This window comes from Polyodon spathula, chromosome 2 (assembly GCF_017654505.1).
Source record: "Polyodon spathula isolate WHYD16114869_AA chromosome 2, ASM1765450v1, whole genome shotgun sequence".
In the NCBI taxonomy this organism is placed as follows: Eukaryota; Metazoa; Chordata; class Actinopteri; order Acipenseriformes; family Polyodontidae; genus Polyodon; species Polyodon spathula.
Genome location: NC_054535.1, coordinates 52,047,819 through 52,072,896, shown reverse-complemented (window position 1 = coordinate 52,072,896; position 25,078 = coordinate 52,047,819). Strand labels below are relative to the sequence as shown.

General features: G+C 39.6%; 1 protein-coding gene across 1 annotated transcript in view; it reads left to right on the top strand.

The window, feature by feature from the left end:
* The window catches only part of scfd2 (sec1 family domain containing 2), a 229,292-nt gene that overhangs the window by 26,632 nt on the left and 177,582 nt on the right, over window positions 1-25,078 (top strand). The window contains exons 3-4 of the mRNA XM_041224930.1: window positions 2,780-2,907; window positions 10,876-11,051. Coding sequence (XP_041080864.1) covers window positions 2,780-2,907; window positions 10,876-11,051 — 304 coding nt within the window. The remainder of the gene's footprint in view (window positions 1-2,779; window positions 2,908-10,875; window positions 11,052-25,078) is intronic.

Sequence of the window (25,078 nt, the reverse complement as noted above, 5' to 3'; positions counted from 1 at the left end):
TATGTGCAATCTTCGTCTGGTTATGTCTGGGATATTCCACCGCAACCTCCGGTACGCCTAGCTAATACAAGACTGAATATATTTCAATTTATGTTGACTTTAAGTGTACATCCAGCCCTTTCTCCGGTGATCATTCGGGGCAAAGTTAAAGATTTGATTACAAGTACTTTAGGATTTTAGATGTTAAGTAAAGTTATGTGTTGAATATATATATTGTACACAGCAGGGAGGGTTTTGCTATCTTCCCTGCATAAAACACGTGAAAATGCACATTTTGTTTAATTATTTTATTAGTAATTGTCCCCTGAACCTGGCTATCATTGTAAATTGGAGCGAGGTGCAGGGTATTTAAGGAGAGCAGTCAGTCTGCTCGGGTCTGCTAAGTAGAAGGAGGCAGAAGGTGTCTTCTGCTACCAAGCAGTCAATACAAAGAGTGCCGTGTTAAAACTGTTTGTTTTGTTTTTGACAGGTAAACGGCTTAGCTGTCCTGCGTGTTAAGTCAGGGACTTTTTAAAAATGTAGTAAGAGCTCCGAAAGAGCTGTTGTTGTGTCCTGGGTCTATTTTTAAAGGGACAAACGAACGACCGTGAGTGCCGGTCGGTCACATTAAAATTGACATTTCGTCAAAATGACAGCTGCTTGTGAACAATTGACTAATCTGAAGACTATTTTCACAGCTTACATTTTAAAGAATCCAGACTCAATTTAAGCTTTATTCACTTTATTACCTGCCTTCCAGGAGACTGAGTCAACCTCTAACAACCTTGAGTGAATTCAAGCTGAAGACAATTTCTTGGTTTCCATTGTTTTGTTTATTCTTTTACTGGCATTGTTTGGTGTTGCTGGTAGCATACTAATAGTTAATTAATGCTTTTCCCAGATACTGGTCACGTTTACTAGAGGCAAGACTTGTAAGTGAAGATACTAAACAAGCAATTGATTCTGCAGTCTGTGTTTTCCCTTTGTATCTTAAAGCCTAAAAGAATTTGCGTGAAATTATTGTATGGGTCAGAATATATTACCACACAAGATGTCTTGAGTTGCGTGTTGCCACCACTTGTGCATTACTATATGACCCGTGTTATTATTTTATGTTTCTTAAACCTGACAGTGAGTAGAACATTCATTATTTATTTATTTATTTATTTATTTATTTACTGGTATGTATACAAATCTCAGAGAAACAAGAATTGTTAAATGTTGTATTATTTCTATTGTTTCTATTATTTTAGTAATGAAATTCATAAACTGATCAAAATTATGTATATTTTCTTAAATTTTTTGTATGGTTGGTTGCCTTTACATTCTTTCTGAAGCTGTTTTTGTTTGGCTGTGATAGTTTCTCTGGTTTATGTAAACTGTGATGGGCTGCTCTGGAAAATGCTGTGTTCACAGTTATGAGTCACGGTTACAGTCAACGCTGCTAAAAATGCTAAGGAGAGAACTCGGTTCAAAGGTGAAATTCGAAAGGTGTTTGTCCAGGTCTTTTTCAGGTATCTGGTGAAATTCTCTCGTTTCTCCCACTGAACGCAATGTCGTGAGGTATATGTCATGTTCTTGCTCTTTTAAAAGCGTTTGTTTAAATTCTTCTGTTATTGGTGTGAACCTTGTTTTTTTTTTTTTTTTTTTTTTCAAATTGTCCATATCTCTGTTTTAAATCTGTGCCTTACAGTGTTTGTTGTAATTAGTGGTACATGTGGCAGCTGTTGACATAGGAGATGAAGTAGGAAAGGATTCTAATATGAAAACAATATTAATCATGTTCTGATATATAATTTGAAAAAGGAAAACTGCTGTTTACCAAAAGGTAATGCAGGTACACAACAACAAAAAAATCAGTTATATCATGGCATTTCAGGCTACAAGTCCTTCTTCTTCAGCTGCTGTATGGAAAAAAAAAAAAATATATATATATATATATATATATATATATATATATATATATATATATATATATATATATGCCACTGGACGTGCGATTGCTTGTTTAGTTTCATTAACTGCTCAACAACAAAAAACAAAAGGAAAAAAATCTAGTTTCCTTTCAAACACAGCATTGCTAAATTTCAACCCCCTTTCCAGTCTGCAGTGTTGAGGAATGGAGCAGATTACATCTGATATTAAACATGTGGTAGCAGTTGTGATAGAAAGAGCTTTTTTTTCTCATTTTGTTTTTTTCAAGAGGAAGAAAATCAAGATTGCTGTTTTTCTTTCTTTTTTTCTAAGAAAAGAGAATGCAATATCAAAGTAACACTACTTCTTAAATCATCCCTTCTTGCAAGACTGTAAGACATGCTCAATTAGGTAAAAACAGTGTATCATTAAACAGAAAATAACTTGGTGGAATACAAAGGAACAAAGTACACCAGCAGCAATAAAACAATGTCAAAGAATCTTTTCTTTTTCAAAAGCAGATGTCTGGTCAAGAAGTCTAGGAATCTTAAGCGTACACTTTGATAGACATGTTTCAAAAAGCAGTACTTTATAGCAAGCCTCATATGAACCCACAGTTCGAACTGTAGTCAACCCCCAAGAAGCAAGCTGCATAGATGTCTATTCTGCAATACTCTTTTGGTACTTTACAGTTGCTTCTATACTTTAATTTGTAAGATGTAGAAGTTAAGAAAACAGTGTTTTCTGTTATTCCTCGTAGCAGTCCCTGTTTCAGAGCTTCTTGTGCAACGAGCTGTGCTTGATGCTACAGTGACGTTGCTCAGTTGTTCTGTAATTGCTGGATTGTCCAGCAGCCGTTTAACATGACCCTCCCGTTTCCTTGCAGTGATCCTGCAGCTCAAGCCCTGTGGGAGTCCATGCTGAACATGAAGCACAAGGAGGCTGTGATGGAGGTCCGGAGACACCTGGTGGAGTCTGCCAGCAAAGAAAACCTGCCTATTAAGATGAGCCTTGGTAATACCGCCTTTCATAATGTTCATGAGATTGCATAATCCTCTTTTCATTGACAAAGTACCCCAGTCATCCCAGCAGGATTGTTATTAAAAATGTATTTAATAACAAAGACAATGTAAATCTTTTCACAAGGCTTTATTCTTAAATGAATATTTTAACTAGATCTAGACTTCATTTTTAGAAGTAAATAAGGGAGCATAGAAATTGCACACATCAACACTAAGCACATTTAGTTTGAATATAGTTTTGTTTTCAGTTATATGATTTTATAACTGCTTTTGAGATACTTTAAAAAATGGATTTGTTATCTTCATTTTTTTCTTTTTCTGTAGACCCCGTTATATGATCTTGTCCAGTGGTTTTCACCAATACCAGTATCCCCCACATGAGTTTTAGTTTTGTGTTAAAATAAACATTGTAAAAACAAAACCAACCTTCAGTATCCTGTAAACAAGTTTCATGGGTGGATGTGTGACTGTGAAAGGTACACAGTGCCCTCTTCTGGGGGTATTTTTTTTTTCTTTTTTTAAGTTTCATGTTTGTATATGTGGCTTACAAGGAAACCAAAACCACATGTTGACATCTTATGTATTCTCTCTGTTATTAGCAAGTAAAACACAACATGCAGAAACCTTCTTTAATAAACTAGTTCTGGTTTATCACCAGTGCAGTCAGGGATTATTTTAATGCTGAGGAATGGAAGCAGGGTTCTTCTCTCTAAGCCTGGATGGGTTGGTCACAGATTGCAGCCATCCTGTCTAGCTCCCACAGTGTCTTTGTTAACTCTTCCCTTGAAAACACAAAGAGAGTGCTTTTTCTTTTTATTGACAACTGGCTTCAAGACTAGGAAGAGGCTTTTTACTCTCATAACAATAGCACGTTAAACAACAAATTATTGAGATAAAATATGTTGCACAAAACAACAACAAAAAACATCCCTGTGACATGTGTTATGTTTACTTTGAACTGAAGCAAACATTGGCAAACTTTGACAAGCCAGGTCCGTGTGTACAGGCACCACATTCTAATGTGTTATTATTGTTTTAATGTTTTGGCAGATAGTCTTGGGATTAATGGTGTTTAGGATTTTTCAGTTATTCAAACCTGTTTGACTTGACCTTGGTAACAGGAAGTCTTTTCATGACAAGAAAATTACCTTACCTCAATTACCCCTTTTTGTCTGTTAGTTATGGTAAACTAATGACACCTTGAAGTGAATAGCAGTTTGCAATACAGAACAGATTAAGTTGTAAATGAACATGTGTTAAACTATACAACCCTTTTTTGTTTTTAAAACAAGAAGGGATTTCCAAGAATGCGCGAACACACAGTGATCTATGGAAAGCCATCTGGGTCAAAACAGCGTTGTTAGAATCTCATGGGACATAAAGGCAAGCACGTCATTCTGAAATGCCTTGCTTAAACAGTGCCCAACTTGCTGGAAATGTTGTGCAGTGATTTCTGTAGAGATAGTATATATTTTTGTTGCTACTTTTTGTTATGTGGAATGTAATAAATTAGGTCCAAAACGGTGAGTTTTTTTCCCCTACGTTTTACAACGGCATTTCCATGTTTGTTTTTTTTTAAGTGTTTAAAGTTAAATTTCAGTTTTTGTTTGCTTGTTCAGCTACAAAAAGGCACAAGTAAACCTCATGTTATTACTTTTTGAAAACGTGTCTATGGCCACAGTTTACTACAAAAAAATGGCAATGACAAGGAATCGAAAACAAGTACAAATAAATAAAATGCAATGTCAACTTTATGTGCTATTTATTTCAGGAATAGACAAAACAACATTTAACTTGAAGTGCTATTTGGCATCCTTTGTTTTGTAGTTCATTCACTGGGGTAAAGTAAGGCCTAAACAATGTATTCTTTACTCCTGGGATATTTTTTTTAAATTTTTACATAGTCTAATGTCTTGCTGTAAAATAAAGGCACACACACACACAGGGGCTACGCCCGCCCTGCCCTGCCGCCCTCTGTTCATCCCAGCACTAGTTACAGTTGACGTGCATTGGCCTCTTCCAATTGTATATAAATGAACCTATGACAGGACAAAACATCTTTTAAATAATTAACTAGTCAATGGGACCCAATGTTTTTTTTTTTTTTATTGCTTCCTTGTAATGTGGATTACATGCTTTGATCAGTTCCCTTTCAATTCGAAGAAACATTACTTATGCGTACCTATTGGTAGGTATTCACTGAGCTCTTTATATCAGAGCTGTCGATAGGCCCCTTCCTGGGGTGGCGTCCTTGATCCTTTCCCACTGAGGGATTAAATAATCAGCCCACAGAAGCCACGTTCTCATTTTGCTTCTCAAGAATGTAAGGGAAGACCTCTGTTGAAACTGAGCGTATTTCAAAATAGCTTTTCTCAGTTGACAGCAGTTACCCTGCATTCGTGCTGAAAGCTGGCTTGCCGCTTTCATGGAATCAGCAGCTCTAAAATAAAGCCTCTTTCTCCTTTCTTCAGCAGCCTGCCTCACTCGCGTTGCAGACTGCCTTTTCTTACTGTCTGCCGTATGGGTGTGACTGTCTGTGCAGTATTGATTTAAAGGAGTGAGTGTGTATGTCTTTTCTGCCTACACTCTTGGGTATACACAGTTCGTTCACCGGGGCTAGGCCTTGCCGTATCCCTGCTATTGAGTGACTCGGCCATGCGCCGTGCATGCAGTAGTGTGAAATTTAAATAAATAAAAAAATGTGTTGTTCTGTCACCTGATTGTGCAACCCAGCTTGCCCGCATTGTGCTGTGGATTAGCTGCAGTGCAGTATAAAAAAAAACAGCCAGTTAGCTGTGTATTTCCTCCACCAAGGCTGCGTGTTTACCTGCCCCATAGTAGAGTAGACCTCGCCGGCTGCCACGGCCCGCCTATCACGATGTGTCGTGCCTTAAAAAAAAAAAAAAAAGTGTGCGTTTATCCCCCTGTTGTTTTTCAATTCGCCCACTGCTGCTTTAGCCTGTATGTCTGCGTGGTTTATGCTACATGCTCAGCAGGTGTGTGACTACATGCGGTCAGGGCAGGCACTACTGCTTTAGCTGTCCCCCAGTGCTTCGGTACCTCTGTGCTCAGTGCACTCGGTGCGTACGGTACTTCGGTGCTTCGGTGCGCGTCGTGCCTCAGTGCACATGATGCTTGGTGTGTATGGTGCACAGTACCTCGGTGCTTGGTGTATGCAGTGCACTCGGTGCACGTGGTGCAAATGGTGCTCGATGCACGTGGTAAGCACAGTGCTCGGTGCACTCTGTCCAGACGGTGATTGGTGCGCACAGTACTTGGTGCACACGGTGCAAACAGTACTCGGTACACATGGTAACCGTACACTCGGTGCACACAGTGCTTGGGGAACTCTGCACGCACTGTGTGCCCTGCACTAAGCGTCAAGGTGCACAGTTCTTGATGATAGCTGTTGCATGCTGTACTTAGTCCCCCAGTGCTTTGGTACCTCGGTGCCCATGGTGCTTAAATGCTCCCATTCCCATTCCCTCTTTTACCAGGTATTGTTGAAGGAGACATAAGACGAACATAAGCGAGCTTACAAACGAGAGGAGGCCATTCGGCCTATCTTGCTGATTTGGTTGTTGGTAGCTTATTGATCCTAGAATCGCATCAAGCAGCTTCTTGAAGGAGCCCGGGTATCAGCTTCAACAACATTACTGGGGAGTTGGTTTCAGACCCTTACAATGCTCTGTGTAAAAAAGTACCTCCTATTTTCTGTTCTGAATGCCCCTTTGTCTATCTCCATTTGTGACCCCTGGTCCTTCTTTCTTTTTTCAGGTCGAAAAAGTCCCTTGGGTCAACATTGTCATTACCTTTTAGAATTTTGAATGCTTGAATCAGGTCGCCACCTAGTCTTCTTTGTTCAAGGCTGAATAGATTAAATTCTTTTAGCCTGTCTGCTTATGACATGCCTTTTAAACCCGGAGTAATTCTGGTCGCTCTTCTTTGCACTCTTTCTAGAGCTGCAATATCCTGATGGGACGGACTACAACCTTTTTGCAGGTCCCCTGACAACAGCGGTTGAGCCACACTGGTCCTTGTTCCAGACGCAGACCGTAGCTCCACTCCCACAGCCTTTCCCAGCTTTCCCGGACTTAATAGAGGAGGTGTGCTCCTCTTGGGATCGTCCAGCCTAGGCACCAAGCGTATTGAAGCAAGCCTTACAGCTTGCTTCCACGGATAAGCTGGGTCTGGCAGGGTTTCCCCCAGTGGATTCCACCATTGCGGCCTTGGTGAAGACTCCACGGGTGGAGGGGTTACCCAAGGACCATGTGTGCCCGAACCCGCAGTGCAGGGTTATGAAGACACAGCTCAAGTGGGAGTATGCAGTGGAGGCGCTGGTGACCCACCTGGCAAAATTTGTTCTCAGTCGTGAGAGGTAGCAGTGGCCCACACAGCGATTGTGACAGAGCATCTGGCGAAGCTGGGCCTCACCATCGACGATGCAAAAAGTCAGCTTACACCGGTGCAGTGCACAACGTGCTTGGGGCTACGACTGGACTCCAGTGCGATTTGAACGTATACCTGTCGGATGACAGGGTAGCAGCTATTCGAGGTTGCCTCTCCCTGTTTCGACAGGGATCGGTTACCTTGGTGTTATGCAAAAACTATTGGGACTGATGGCTGCAGCTGTATTAGCCATCAAGCTGGGCTTACTCCCCATGCGCCCGCTGCAAGTGTGGCTCAATGCATTTCAAGTACGTCCGAAGTGCGACACCGTCGGCTGAGAATGTGTCACTCGTTTTCGGCAGCGCTGCACTGGTGAAGGACGACCTCTCACCTGTGTGAAGGTGTGCAGATAGGAGTAGTGTTGAACCGTCAAGTGGTGATGATGGACACTTCCAACTTGGGGGGTAGTTTGGGAAGGCTGAGGAGTCCGCGTTACCTGGTCAGGCAATTGGACGCCCAGGCACATAAACATGCTGGAGTTGCAGGCTGTTTTACCTGCTGTCCAGCACTTCCTCCCAGTGCTGAAAGGAACTCATGTGTTGATCCAGATGGACAACATTGCAGTAGTGGCATATGTCAACCACCAAGGTGGCCTCTGGTCCTCGAGGTTACGTTGCATTGTCTTTCACCTTTTGATGTGGGCTCAATGGAACCTGCTATCCCTACGGGCGATGCATCTTCCTGGTGTGGTGAACTGGGCAGCGACCTCCTTTTGAGGGAGGGTGTGCATCCGTCAGAGTGGCGGCTCCACCCTCAGTTGGTGGAGCGCATTTGGAAACGATTCAGGAAGATACAGGTCGATCTTTTTGCCTCTGTGGAGATGACACACTGACCTAGGCATCACGCACTAGCCCACGAGTGGCCCAGGATCGCTCCTTTACATGTTCCTGCTAATGCCGTTGATCCCGGCCTTTCTAGAGAAGGTCCGGTTAGTGAAGGCGACAGTTTTCCTAATGGCCCAGGAGAATCTGGTTTTCGACCCAGTGCTAGCTATTACAAGGCCAGCCCTTCGAGATCCCACTTCACCTGGATCTCGGGCAGATTCCAATTATAGGTCATGGGCATGTTGCAGAATGCTAGGGCAGGCTCCACTAGGTCGTTATACGCTAAGTGTAATGACCCATTCTCTTGCCCTATGCTAATTATCGTACAGTTTCTGCAATAACTGCTCGATGCTGGTAGGTTACCTTCTACTTTAAAGGTATATTTAGCGGCCATTTTGGCGTGCCATGCCCCCGTAGATTCTCTATATCCGGATGCTCATTTCTTGTCAACCTGTTTTCTTAAGGGTGCTCAGTGATTATGCCCTCCAAGGAGGGTCGTTCTCCCCGAATGGAGCATTAAAGTGTTACATGGACAGGACAAGAGCTCTGCATCATACTGACCAGCTCTTTGTCTGTCACGGTGTACAGACCTTAGGAAAGCCCCTCTCAAAGCAGCGACTGTTGTACTGAATTGTGGATACAGTCTGGACTGCGTATGATAGTGCTGACTTGCCCCCACCTGGGAGGGTAGCTGGGGTACGCCGCATACTTTCTTTAGGTTCTATCACTTTAACGTTCATTAGGCACGAGGGTCCTTGAGGTTGCACGCTCGCGCCACTAACCTTGGTTTATGTGGTTCTGATGCAGGGGGTTGACTCTCTCTTAGATTGCAAGATAGAGCCAGTCTCAGTTGAGAACTGACAGTAAGTTTATGTGGTACGTTTTCACGTTGTCAGCCAGCAACTGTCTGCATTAATATATCTTTGTTACTAACATGAGAAAAAAGTGGAAAAACCTTGACTTTCCTATTTTACTGTTCTTTTTTTATCTGTAAACCTGTTCAAGTTATTGCACATCTTGCTTGTTCTGCTGGCATTTATATTTTTTGCCCCAGCTACAGTAATTAAAAAACAACTCTCTAATTAACTTCTACTCTGACAGCTAATTTGGGCAGCATTTTTGTACGCAGTGTTATGTTTTGTACAGTACAGATACTGTAGACAGCAGGGTTTCTTTTGTAATATTTGTAATAATATCGACAGCTTTTGTAAGGGATTAAAAATATGCTGTCTCATATTTGAATATAACTCTCGTATTACAAGTTCTACACATTATGCCTTTTTTTTTCTATTCGGTTACAAAGTTGATTCAAACAAATCACTGAAATGCTGTAGACAACCTATCAGTGGGTTTGTGTGTTAGCATTAGTTAAATTAAGGTTGGCACAAAAGTGGAGTACATTCTGGCTAACCTTACTGTAGCTTTGAGAAGGGGAGTCTGTGTCCTTTTCTGTGTCTGGATTTATTTTGGACAACTTTCAAGTTTCATTTGAATACATTTTAATTTTAGACAGAAAACCCAAACAACCTTAGTTCACATAACTACTTATTTCAATATGACCGGCTCTGAAAAACTAAGGGAAAGGTGTATTTGTGGTCAACGACATGTACCTAGCAAGTCCATCTCAGGCCTTCTAAACACAAATTGATATAAATGTATCAGGAATGTATGCAGACAGACATTCTTAATGTAGTATTGTAGCTCTTACAAAATAAACACCAGACATAAACTTTTTTTCTAAGTTATGTTTTATGAGCTACCATTTATTTTGTTTAAAAAAGGAAAATGTATCTATCAGAGTAATAATGTTATTTTCCTATTATTTATCAGTATGGCTTATTTTTTACAGCCGGATGCTTTAAATCTTTTAGCTGGCAAAAGTGTATCTAACATGTTTTGTGGCTCACATACAGAGTTTGTGGAGCAGATCCATCGATCAGACAATACAAGCACATCCCTGTTACTGTCCTAATTATGTTTATAAAAATAAAATGGTTCCATTTTCAAACATAAAACGTTTTATCAATAAACAGTATTCCTTCATTAGAATACAGGACCACTGGCTATTGGTATTCTTTCTTACAAGATTTGATACAGCATTCTTCACATTCTTTTAAAGGCATTTCTCAGAAAAATGTTAAGGTTTTAAGACATCACAAAGCAAAAAAAAAAAAGACCTAAAAAGGCAACATCACAAGAAATATTTGTCATGTGAGTTTCTGCAGCTTAGATGCACTTTGTTTATTTAATGATGATGATATATATATATATATATATATATATATATATATATATATATATATATATATATATATATATATATACACACACACACGGGATAATTATATGCTGATGCTTGTTATATCTACATTTGCAGATTCCTACATTTGCAGATTAATAACTTAATATATAGAGAATGCAATAAAGAAATGAATCAATTAAGGAAATGCAGAAACAGCTGCTGCTTGTTCTGTAGATACACTTGTAAAGCAGTTTTAGTATTAAGTCAGTCTTTGAAGGATTAGAAACTTTCCACACCCTGGTATGTCAGTTGTGGCTGTTAGAAAGATGTGCTTATCTTTAATTATTTAAATATAGCACATTGTATGTTTACTTTGTATTTTTTTTTTATACTGCTCAAAAGAGGAGATGTACCATGGTCTTCATCCGTCATTTTTTCTCTGCAGGTAGAGTCACACCTGAGCAACTCAGTTCCTACATCCATCTGTTTAAGAACAACTTCCAAGCCATGCAGAACCACTGCGGGACCCTGCAGCTCTCCCTGGCGACTGTACAGACACTGAGGAGCCCCCAGTTAACCAAGTGGGACAGCTTCCTGGCTTTTGAGCGCCTGCTATTACAGGTACTAATCAACCAACCAACAAACCATATATTTCCCTTCATATGAAAAGCATTGCCTCATATAGTCTGAAATATAGCCTAATCCTTGTCGACAGACAAGTGGAATTATCCAGATAGCTGCCAATGTTTACATTTCTATATGAAGTACTGTACATCATTTACGTTGCATGAGGGATAGAGCTGTCTTAATTCGAATTATTTAAAATACATATTTTGGTTATAATTTAGGTGTAGATGTTTAGAAAAAAAAGACCCAGGGTCACTTTGTTTGGGATGCCGGAGGATGGTAAGGTGTTATCGTCTCACTCCGCAGGTCATCCTAGACCAAATAGCTGAATTTCACCTTTTCATCACCTGGTTGACTGTCCTCCTGGCAACACCGACAGCATTGACTTTCTCCACTATAGAGGACCATATGGCCTCTTTGGTGGCATAACTGATGTTGGATGTGGTTTTTACAAAAAGCTCAATTTCATGCGGAGTGAACTCAACCGTAAGAAGGACTCTCGGCTCCTCCTCAGAAAACTTTTCTTTTCCTTGCAACAAGAGGACTTTGACTTCCTCTGACCTTTTCTTGCTTGGTTTGATTTTTGTGCTCCACAAATCTCATACAGCGCCTGCTGCTGTCTGTAATCCTAACTCACCTCACCTCTGGGCTGTACGTGTGGCTGCTAAATAGACTGATGCACAGGCAGTGCTCATTGCGACCCTCATTATCATGATTGCAGCTCATTATTTATGCGTGTTGAGTAATTTGTAAATTGAAAAATGCGACATTTTGAAATCTAACATGAAATACTGTACTACTATTGTGTCTTCCGGTAGACTTTTGCTTTTTGTAGTTTCTTTTATTACATGATGTTAAATAATATCTAGATTTTTATTTTTTTTATTTTACTTATTGCCTCAATCCAAAAATTTTAGTTGATGTAAATCTTTTGGCCATAGCTGTACACAGAGTAGTATATTGTATAATCTATAAAGTGTAACTAACATCATGAGGTCAACTACAAAAAATATAACAATAATAATAATCCTACAGTTTTCCTGTATCTCTTTAGTTGCTTTTTGGTCATCCTAGTTTCACACCATTTAGAATTTTATGATTGTTCACATGATTTTTTTTGTGCTATCAAAATGTGATTGGTTGACAGCACTTGTATTTGACACTCTCTGATTTTCCACAGATCAGGTAAAGTCTGAACAATGGGGTTCTTACACTTTTCAACCACTGCACCTTCAAGCCACCAGGAAAGTTTGCCTTTGGTCAAGCCAAGCTAATCATAAATGAATTAAAGGGGTTACATCTAATGAAATAATACCATCAATCCATACACAGTGTATTTACATCTCATAAATGCAGTTTTTAAATAAGCATGCAATGTAGCACAATCACAAAGCAGCAATTATTATGGAGCAGTTCTGACACTATCGACCTGGTATTTAGAGGGCCTCATTTACTAAGTGACAGTAATTTGGCTGGAGGAAAATTGAGATGACTGCACATGGTATTTCCCAAAGTGTCACACCCTATTTACTAATTAATTAGAAGCAACAATACCGGTCAGAAATTTTTTAATTAGCATACATACATACTGTGGGTGGCAACAGCTCTAAAGTTCTGCACTATATTTATTCGACTGACAACAGGTTATGATTTCCGTTACATAAAATGGGAGAACATCATATGTCGATCTGATGATGAAACTGATCCTGCTGTGTTCCATTGTCCATAGGTCTTGCCAGCCAATCTTGCATTGTTCCACACTCTCCCATCTCAACCATTCTCCCTGCTTGGGCTGGGAAACGGCCTTTACACACCTGATCCTCTCCTCCTGCTTTTGCACCTCATTGACTACCAGCTTCCTCCATTGAGCTGGGGTTGCCTTGTGCCATGTAGGAGGAGCTGAACTGAGACCAAGACCTCCTTTTCCTTGCTGAACTTGCCCCATAATAGCTCAGATTTGAAGGGCAGCCTTAGCATCTTCCACAGCTTTCTTTGCCGTCCATTTTCTTCCAGTTTTCAATACAGGTGCTGCCTCCCTTATGCATTTGTCACGTGAATCGACTAGTGTCATTTCCAGTCAGACTTTGGCGCACTTATATCCTCGGTTAGAGCAGATATTGGTAGCTGCAGTATTCCTTTACCATAAAGTCCCACTCTGCCGAGGCAACGTGGAACTCCCAACCATTTCCTGACGTATGAACTGATTAAAGCTTCCAGCTTCTCAACTGTTGTCAAGGAAACCTCGTACACAGTCAGTGGCCACAGCAGTTTTGGCAGTAGACCAAACTGAAAGCACCAGAGTTTCAGTTTGCCCGGTAAAGCGCTGCTGTCTATGCTCTTCAACCCTTCCACTGCTTGTTCTCTAACTTCTCCCACACGAAATGTGTCCTTTAGATCCCCGTCGTACCATCATACCCTAGACTTGTAACTGGCTTCTCAGACACTGTTGGTATTGCCTCACTGTTAATGTAGAACATTTTATCTGCTACATTTACCTTTAATTATAGAGATGCTCCTTGATTTAGTGGGCTTGAATTGCATTCGTGCCCATTCAATGTTATTGGTTAATTTGCCCAATAACCGATTAGTGCAGGCTACGGTTGTAGTCATTGTTGTCATGTCATCCATGTATGCTCGAATTGGTGGTAGTCGCATTCCAGGAGCCAAGCGTTCTCCTTCCATTACCCATTTTGATGCCCTAATAATTACTTCCATTTCCATGGTAAAAACCAGTGGAGAAATGGTACCTCCTGCCATTATTCCAACTTCTAGGCATTGCCATGTAGTGCTGAATTCGGAAGTTGAAAAACTAAATTGCAAATCTCCAAAGTAGGCTTTCACTAAATTTGTTATTGTCATCGGTACGTTAAAAAATCATAAGAACATAAGAAAGTTTACAAACGAGAGGAGGCCATTCGGCCCATCTTGCTCGTTTGGTTGTTAGTAGCTTATTGATCCCAGAATCTCATCAAGCAGCTTCTTGAAGGATCCCAGGGTGTCAGCTTCAACAACATTACTGGGGAGTTGGTTCCAGACCCTCACGATTCTCTGTGTAAAAAAGTGCCTCCTATTTTCTGTTCTGAATGCCCCTTTGTCTAATTTCCATTTGTGACCCCTGGTCCTTGTTTCTTTTTTCAGGTCGAAAAAGCCCCTTGGGTCGACATTGTCAATACCTTTTAGAATTTTGAATGCTTGAATTAGGTTGCCGCGTAGTCTTCTTTGTTCAAGACTGAATAGATTAAATTCTTTTAGCCTGTCTGCATATGACATGCCTTTTAAACCCGGAATAATTCTGGTCGCTCTTCTTTGCACTCTTTCTAGAGCTGCAATATCCTTTTTGTAGCGAGGTGACCAGAACTGAACACAATATTCAAGATGAGGTCTTACTAATGCATTGTACAGTTTTAACATTACTTCCCTTGATTTAAATTCAACACTTTTCACAAAATATCCAAGTATCTTGCTGGCCTTTTTTATAGTTTCCTCACATTGTCTAGATGAAGACATTTCTGAGTCAACAAAAACTCCTAGGTTTTTTTCATAGATTCCTTCTTCAATTTCAGTATCTCCCATATGATATTTATAATGCACATTTTTATTTCCTGCGTGCAGTACCTAACAGTTTTCTCTAATAAATGTCATTTGCCATGTGTCTGCCCAGTTCTGAACCCTGTCTAGATCATTTTGAATGACCTTTGCTGCTGCAGCAGTGTTTGCCACTCCTCCTATTATTGTGTCATCTGCAAATTTAACAAGTTTGCTTACTATACCAGAATCTAAATCATTAATGTAAATTAGGAATAGCAGAGGACCTAGTACTGATCCCTGTGGTACTCCACTGGTTACCTCACTCCATTTTGAGGTTTCTCCTCTAATCAGTACTTTCTGTTTTCTACATGTTAACCATGCCCTAATCCATGTACATGTGTTTCCTTGAATCCCAACTGTGTTCAGTTTGAGAATTAACCCTTTATGCGGGACTTTGTCAAAAGCTTTCTGGAAATCTAAATAAACCATGTCATATGCTTTGCAATTATCCATTATCGATGTTGCATCCTCAAAAAAATCGAGCAGGTTAGTTAGACACGATCTCCCTTTCCTAAAACCGTGTTGACTGTCTCCCAGGATACTGTTACCATATAGGTAAACTTTTCCATTTTGGATCTTATTATAGTTTCTGTTATATACAAATTTATGAAAGTCACCCTTATTGGTCTGTAGTTACCTGGTTCAGTTTTGTTTCCCTTTTTATGGATCAGTATTACGTTTGCGATTTTACAGTCTGTCGGTACAACCCCTGTGTCAAGAGACTGTTGCATGATCTTGGTTAGCGGTTTGTAAATAACTTCTTTCATTTCTTTGAGTACTGTTGGGAGGATCTCATCCAGCCCAGGGGATTTCTTTATTTTAAGAGCTCCTAGTCCCTTTAACACTTCTGCCTCGGTTATGCTAAAGTTATTTAAAACTGGATAGGAACAGGTTGACATATTTGGGGCATTTTGTCCATATCCTCCTTTGTAAAAACTTGTGAAAATTAATCATTTAATATAGTTGCTATTTTTTTTCTTTGTCTATGATTTCGCCATTTGTATCTCTTAGACATTTAACCTCCTCTTTGAATGTTCGCTTGCTGTTGTAATATTGGAAAAACATTTTGGAATTGGTTTTAGCCCCCTTAGCAATCTTCATTTCTATTTCTCTCTTGGCCTTTCTAACTTCCTTTTTGACTTGCGTTTGTAGTTCCGTGTACCTGTGTACACTGTTTTTGGTCCCTTTTAAACGCTCTGTAGAGTGCCTTTTTTCGCTGAATATTTTTTTTAATTGATTTTTTAAACCATTTTGGCAATTCAGTTTTACAATTAGATTTGTCTACTTTTGGGATGTAATTGTTTTGCGCTTCTAATACTACATTTTTGAAGAACAGCCATCCTTTGCTATACACATTTCTAATGTCATCGTATAACAGATTATTTTGCTCACCGTCTGAATCTGGCGGTCTATAGCATGCTCGTATTATTATGCCCTTTGAATTTTTGTCCGTTATTCTGACCCATATTGATTCGGCTTTATTTTCTTTGTCCAGGTTTAAAACCTGGGCTTCAAGACTGTTTCTTATGTATAGTGCTACCCCTCCACCTCTTCTGTCTTGCTTGTCTTTCCTATACAGTGTATACCCACAAATATTATATTCATGCCCATCACTCTCAGACAACCAAGTTTCTGTAACACCTGTCACATCACAGTTACTTGTTAGTGCAGTAGCTTCAAGTTCTAGAATTTTGTCTTCCCAGCGAAATCAAATGCTGCCCAAAGAAGTTCATGTGGCACTGAACCATATGCATTAGCCAAATCCAGGAATGTCACATGGAGCTCCTTCCTCACCTTTTTTGCTGATTTGAATTTGTTGCCAGATTACGCTGATGTGTTCTAAGCATCCAGGGAAACCTGGAATGCCTCCTTTTGTACTGAAGTGTCAATGAAGCAGTTATTAAATAGGTAGATTGACAATCTCTGAGCAGTAATGCTGAAGAAAATCTTGCCTTCTACGTTTAATGGGGAAATAGGACGAAACTGACTAATGCATGTTGAATCTTTTTCTTTTGGTATAAAGACTCCACCTGCTCACCACCATGCTCTTGGTACAACCTGTTTTTCCCATGCCACTTTCATCAATTTCCACAGGATTCGTAGAACTCCAGAAGCAGTCTTGTACACTCTGTACGGAACTCCATTAGGCCCTGGAGATGATGATGCCCTTGCTTTTTTCACAGCTTGCTCTACTTCTTTCCACTAGGTTCACAGTCCTCTATTTGATATGCAGGTGGATTGATAGGTGGGATGACTGAAGGATCTGACATAGGCTCCTGACTTTTTGAATCTATATGTGTTTCCTCCAAATAGTTCTCCAGCTCAACCTTAGATGATTTTAGTGTACCATTTTTTTCTCGCTGGTGAATATCTTCTTTACAAATTTGAATGGATCTTTATAAAAGTTAGTTCTCGCAGACTCTTTCTTTTTGTAGCGTTTCCGTAGGTGCTCAGCTGTGTGCAATGTTGCAAGCTTATCTTTTATGACCCTTTTTAACAGGTGAAGGAGCTTACCTACTGGTGGCGGCAGGGATAAAAATATGAGAGAAAGATAAAGGAAAATATGCTGAAACAATTTAGTTTCAATTTAAAATAATATTTTATTATCTGCATCCTGCAACAATGTGAGTCTACAACACCTCAGCATGGTTTGTTTTGTACTATATTACATGTAGGATAGGCTAAGCCTCCTTTGTTTGGTATTCAATTAATTGTACTACTGTACTGTTTAAGCCTATTGTAGCTATCTTTATTTTTACATACATGTGTACAAACACATTAATGTTATTTAAATATGCCCTCACATGTATTAGGCTATTATACTAATATATATATATATATATATATATATATATATATATATATATATATAGCTCATTGGGCACATACTTAATGTTATTTATATGTTAAAAAGTAAGCAGGTAGGTTTGTTCATTGTTTGAGTAGTATTGTTCCTTGGGATAACAAAATACTGAGCTCATAAAATGTCATAAAAACAGTGCTCAGTGTTTGGTATTTTGAGTTGAGTTAAAATTGCCAAAATGGGTCGATTAAGAATCTGTAAAAATGTCATGGTCCGAGTTCAGTAGTCCTATAAAGCCACCAGGAATGTGAAACTCACTTGAACCAATAGCAGGCAGGTACAATGTATAACCTAAAAACACTGCTAAGAACATTTCTGCACAGTAAAAACTACCAGTTTGAGTGTTTTGTTCCAGCCATTTGACAAAAGTACCTCCTGCATGATTGTTGAAAGGATTTGTTGAGCCAAGCGGTATGAGAAAGCCAACTGTGCTGCGTGCTCGGTGCCAGAGCTGTCAATAAGCACAGCTTTGTTTCCCAGACCTGGAACCCAGTAAAGTCACCTTTCCCAGGAACTCGAGGAATAGTTTTAATCAGTGTTGTAACTCAAATGTTGTTTTTTGTCTGAGCTCTAAAATGCTGTTTTAACTGAATTACACATTTATTATCAGAAAGTCATACAGTGCTATGTAGTTCTAAAAACAGTGCTATGTAGTTCTGCTGTGAAGTCAAAAGCAGGGGGAAATTATTGACCTCTGATAGTGTCTTGTTTTCAGGAAATCACAGGAAAATGGTCAAGTGGTAAATTAAAAAACCAAAAGCATATTGTATTCAACTTGTCCTTTTCATTATGTGTTCACAGCAATTCACCCTAAAACTAAATCTGTGATATAATTATTGCCAGAGGTCTAACACTAACATTTTGGTAAGTCTATTCATAATAACTGGATCTTTCTTGTCTATTATTTTACATTAAAAGGTAAATAGCTCTAAAGTTAAGGCTTTTGTTTTTCTTTGCTATATTATTTTTTTAACCTGTTACTTATATGAATGTATTGCTTGGATAGACTCTCAGTATACTGAAGACGTCCTTAAACATAGCAGGTACAGCACAGGCAGTTGCAGTGCAAACATTCCCACACCTTCCTGTTAATATACCTCAACCCTTTCCTGAAGAGGCCAGCTTGGGAAGTAAATGACATCTCCTTGATCGTTCAACATATGTCTTCATGAAGATCCGACAGCATTTGTGCCATTTAATGCCAGACCCTAGTGGTATTAGATATGGGTGCTTGACAAGACCAAAAGGAATAGGCCACCACCAGAACTAATCTTGGTAAGACCCCCAACTGCCATCAGATCAAAATGACTTTAAATCACTAATGATCTGCACTGGAGATCAACCAGTAACCCATAGGTTAAAGACCTCAACTCCTATTACTGATTTCCAGCACATACAATGGGTCTGACTGTGTTTTAGAGCCTGAAAATGTCCCTGCGTTCCTGTGGCAAAGTGGGCAAGTGTGTGCAGGTGAAGGTAATACACCAGTGCAGAAGAAAAAGACAGGCAACAATATCCAGGTGCAAGGATGTTTATTGATTGCAATTGTCCAGAGCTTGATGACAAACGGTAGTAAATAATAATGATGAAAAGTGATACAGCAGCGTGTATCACTTATCTGTAATCCCCAGGTTTGACCCACAACCAAAAGTCCCGTTCTTTTTACGCTGACACGTAACACAAAACACAGACACAGGTACTACTACAGTGATTGAATTAGTGCTCATGGTGCAAAAACAGTTCTCCGTGAAATAAAGGGAAGTGCTGGTGACCGGGTTTGATGCTGGCCTATTTATCACTTAAACATAACAATAAAATCACAGTGTATGGAACAGTACACACTGTGTCATTCATGATACTGCCATGTTTCCATGCATGCAAATAGAGAGATGGAGATTTTAAAAGAACCAAAATGAAAATCATATGAAATATAAACACATTAGTTCATCTACCCTTTGTAGGATTCTCTTTAAAAATAAGTAAAAAATTGTAATACTGTCAAGAAGAACCGTCTTTGTTGAATAAAGCAATGGAAGTAATAGGTGGATACAAAATGTGGACATTATTAGCTTATGTAGGTACTTGAGTAACCAAAGCAGAGAGCTTGTACAAAACTGGGCTGATTAAAAAAAAAAAGGGTAGGGTTTAAATATGTAAAAACAGCCTATTACATTCAATAGTCCTGAGGGTTTTTGCAGGTGTTATTGTCATATAACCGCTCTGGTGGGACCAACACATTACTGGCTTGATTTAAATTTCTCACACTGCTGATCAAATCTTGCCAATGTTTGGCTCAGTGTGTCTCAATTGGATTGAACGTGGTTCCAAGGCAATAGATTAGGGGGAAGTTAACCACATCCGGGAGTCTAATACATGCATTTTCAAGTCAAATACTTACCATGTTGTACTATCAACACAGGAAATACAAAAGCACTGGATTGCCAAGTTAAAGAACTGAGATGTACTGTGAGAGGACAACATTGACCATGTCATAGCAAATATTATAAAGCTTGCGAGCTTGCATGAAATATATAGCTCCACCACTTCCAGAACCCAATTCTTCTCCACCCTTCCACCCTCAGTGTAGGAATGACCTACCCACGGATATCAGGACTGCTCAGTCCCTGACCACCTTCCATCGCCTCCTCAAGGCACACTTGTTCAGACAGCCTCCGTAAACCTCACAACTCTCAACTATACTGGTCTATATATGTCACCCAATTGTACCAGTACTTGCATCAGATTGTACTTGCACTGAACTGCTCCATACCTTGCCGTATTCTACTACTGCTCTTAATTGTAACTGTTTCCTGTATTGTGTCCTTGATTTTACTCTTATAGGTATTTGTATTCACATTTTTTGTAATTGCTCTTATTTGAATTCATTCTTATCCATCTATCGTACTTACTATGAGCTTACTGTGAGCTCTTATTTGAAATTGATGTTATTTTCTACTGACTTTACTGTACTTTATAACTGCCCTTATCTGTAATTTGATATTCTATAATGAAATATTTTCTACTGTAATATTTTGTAACAACTGTAAAGCCCGGGATAGACAGGCGCAGGGCGGCATTAGAGGAATTTTGCTGCCTGTGTCACTGCCATTGCTTTCATGTGGTGTTGGACAGATCAGCGCAGGACGTTAATGCTAATCCTGCGATGACACTGAGCGATACCACTCAAATTGAATCCAGAGCGATTTTTTCTATGGCTGCCGCGCGGTACAGTTGGTGGATTAACCAATCACAGCCAAGTGCTGACAACACGTGCTTGTCAGGCAAAATCATGAATGAAACTGTTGTCTACAGAGGTGTCCAAGCACCCTGAAGTGTTTGGTACCTCCCATATTTCATACAAGGGCAGGCAAGTCAGTATTTTATACATTGCCCCTTTCCAACCTTGTCTTATTATTTCTGTAGTTCACTACTATTTTAACTAAATAACTGGCTGTAAAAGGACATATTTTCTAACACCGTAGGCTACTTGCTGTCAGCAACGTGTTGTATGTTTCTTTACTGAGCTCAGCTCGCTTATTTTATACACCTGCATATAGATGACAGAAAAACAAAGTTGAAAAACAAACCAGTGTTTCTATTTAGTAGATTATATGGGGGCATTACAGCTATGGAAAAACATTTTGCATCACGCCCTATAGAATTATTAATGTTACATTGACATATTGAAATTACATATCACTTTGTAGTTTTCCAAAAATTGAAAAATGTAACATTTCAAAGTCTAACATGAAATACTGTACTATATTGTAGTTTCTGGTAGACTTCTGAGATACCGTTTTGTAATTTCTTAGATTGCATGATGTTAAATAAAATATTGAAATTATATTCATATAGGTTTTTTTTGTGTTTGTTTGTTTGTTTTTTTATTATGTCTGCCTCCTAATGTTCTGTTAGCTGATGCAAAAATTTTGGCCATAATGTAAATGATATTCGAGTACATACGCTACGGTGTGGTACTGACAGCTACTGCACCGCATAGTGCATACAGCTCCTGTGGATCTGGGTGCAGACTAGCAGTACAGCACCGTGAAAATGCCTAGCGATGCCGCGCCGCACCTCTCTGACTCGGGCTTAAGTCGCCCTGCATTAGGTAGTATGCTAAGAAATAAATAATAATAATAATAATAATAATAATAATAATAAATACAAGTGATTGATTACGGCATTTACGACACAGAGAAACCTGAGCCATGCGTCATATGTGCATCCTCAGTGTCTGAACTTCAGTACATGGTCGCCCTGACTCAGTCTAGTGGTTTTTTTTTTTCAATTTATTTGCTGTTAATAATAGACTCAAAACGAAACCTAAGCTGTGAACTCTGTCACTTGATGAGGCGATTAAGCCCAGAGTCTGTACTTTTAAACAAGCCAAGTAGGTGTCTGAGTAATATGCGTTCCATCTTAAAAACACTGCATGTTTCATTTTTCACCAGTCCTTCATTCCAGTCATTTTGTCACCAAACCGCCCTTGTTCCAGTAAACTTCATGCTCACAATCCACAAATGTAGCAACATACAGTGGCTCTCAAAAGTATTCACCCCCCACCCCCACCTTGGACTTTTCCACATTGTATTGTGTTACAACATGGAATCAAAATTGATTTAATTAGGAGTTTTCACCACTGATCAACAAAAAAAAATCAATAATGTCAAAGTGAAAATTAATTGTTCTAAATTAATTATAAATTGTTCTAAATTAATTACAAATATAAAACAGAAAATAATTGATTGCATAAGTATTCACCCCATTGAGTCAATATTTGATAGAGGCACCTTTGGCAGCCATGAGTCTATTTGAATGAGTCTCTACCAGCTTTGCACATCTGCACACTGCAAGTTTTGCCCATTCTTCTTTGCAAAATTGCTCAAGCTCCATCAAGTTGGATGGGGACCTTCGGTGAACAGCAATTTTCAACTCTTTCCACATATTCTCAATTGGATTGAGGTCCGGGCTTTGACTGGGCCACTCCAGGACATTGACCTCTTTGTTTTTAAGCCACTCCAGTGTGGCTTTGGCTGTATGTTTGGGGTCATTGTCCTGCTGGAAGAGAAGTCTTCTCCCAAGTCCCAGGTCTCTTGCAGACTTCAGCAGGTTTTCCTCCAGGATTTCTCTGTACTTTGCTGCATCCATTTTGCCCTCTATCTTCACAAGCTTTCCAGGCCTTGACGCAGAGAAGCATCCCAATAGCATGATGCTGTCACCACCATGCTTCACAGTAGGGATGGTGTTCTCTGGATGATTTGCGGTGTTAGGCTTGCGGCAAACATAGCGCTTAGCGTTGAGGCCAAAAAGCTCTATTTCAGACCATAGAATCTTCTTCAACTTGGTCTCAGAGTCTCCCACATGCCTTCTGGCAAACTGTAGCCGAGATCTGAGTTTGAGATTTCAGGGTTTTTTTTAACAATGGCTTTCTTTTTACCACTCTCCCATAAAGGCCAGTTTTGTGAAGCACCCGGGCTATTGTTGCCGTATGCACAGTGTCTCTCAGCTCAGCCGTGGAAGACTGTAACTCCTTTAGAGTTGCCATAGGCCTCTTGGTGGCCATATTCTCTCAATTTCTTAATAATGCACTTTACTGTACAGGCAATATTCAATGCCTTGGAAATGTTCTTATATCCTACCCCTGATTGGTGCTTTTGAAGAACCTTATTCCAGATTTCCTTTGAATGTTCCTTTGTCTTCATGATGTAGTTTTTGTTAGGAAATGTACTAACCAACTATGGGACCTCCCAGAGACAGATGTACTTAACCTGAAATCATGTGAAACACATTAATTGCACACAGGTGGACTCCATTCAACTAATTATGTAACTTTTAAAGACAGTTGGTTGCACCAGAGCTTATTTAGGTGTGTCATAGCAAAGGGGTTGAATACTTATGCAATCAATTATTTTCTGTTTTATATTTGTAATTAATTTAGAAAAAATTGTAGATTTTGTTTTTCACTTTGACATTATGGACTTTTTTTGTGCTGATCAGTGGCAAAAACTCCTAATTAAATAAAAGAATAATAGATGGGCTTCAGTGAGTTACAGGAAAACAATTCCATCTCGGGTTTCTGTGACAGTTTATAAATTAATCGACCTTCAGCCTCGTAATTTATGGCGTCACAGAGACCCTAGATGGAATTATTTACCTATAACTCACTGAAGCCCATATATATATATATATATATATATATATATATATATATATATATATATATATATATATATATATATATATATATATATATATATATATATACACACACACACACACAGCTCTGGAAAAAATTAAGAGACCACTGCAAAATTATCAGTTTCTCTGGTTTTACTATTTATAGGTATGTGTTTGGGTAAAATGAACATTTTTGTTTTATTCTATAAACTACTGACAACATTTCTCCCAAATTCCAAATAATTTTTTTTTTTTTAGAGCATTTATTTGCAGAAAATGACAACTGGTCAAAATAACAAAAAAGATGCAGTGTTGTCAGACCTCGAATAATGCAAAGAAAATAAGTTCATATTCATTTTTAAACAACACAATACTAATGTTTTGACTTAGGAAGAGTTCAGAAATCAATATTTGGTGGAATAACCCTGATTTTCAAGCACAGCTTTCATGCGTCTTGGCATGCTCTCCACCAGTCTTTCACAGTGATGTTGAGTGACTTTATGCCACTCCTGGCGCAAAAATTCAAGCAGCTTGGCTTTGTTTGATGGCTTGTGACAATCCGTCTTCCTCTTGATCACATTCCAGAGGTTTTCAATGGGGTTCAGGTCTGGAGATTGGGCTGGCCATGACAGGGTCTTGATCTGGTGGTCCTCTATCCACACCTTGATTGACCTGGCTGTGTGGCATGGAGCATTGTCCTGCTGGAAAAACCAATCCTCAGAGTTGGGGAACATTGTCAGAGCAGAAGGAAGCAAGTTTTCTTCCAGGACAACCTTGTACTTGGATTGATTCATGAGTCCTTCACAAAGACAAATCTGCCCGATTCCAGCCTTGCTGAAGCACCCCCAGATGAGTCCAATTTTTAGCTTTGCCCAACATCTGGTCGTCTAATGGTTAGACGGAGACCTGGAGAGGCCTACAAGCCACAGTGTCTCACACCCACTGTGAAATGTGGTGGAGGATCGGTGATGATCTGGGGGTGCTTCAGCAAGGCTGGAATCAGGCAGCTTTGGCATGAATCAAGCCAAGTACAAGGTTGTGATGATAATTTTGCAGTGGTCTCTTAATTTTTTCCAGAGCTGTATATATAATGCTGCAAGGTCCTGAGCTCCCCCAAGTTTCTAGGTCATTGGCTTTTAATATTAAAGCATTAGTCCCTGCACTGCACACCTTAGAAAGCTTTAAGATAGTACTGCTTTGCTTACCTATTGAAACCCTGACTAACAGCTTCAAGGCCGTCTACAGCCCGGCACCGACCACACTACACGTCGGCACTGATCTCTGCGCCGATCGACTTGGCACCGACTGCGTGCATCTCGACGCCGACCTCAGCACTGACTGATTCGGCACCATTAAATCGTTTTAAAAACGCGTCTGCGGGCTGCTCATT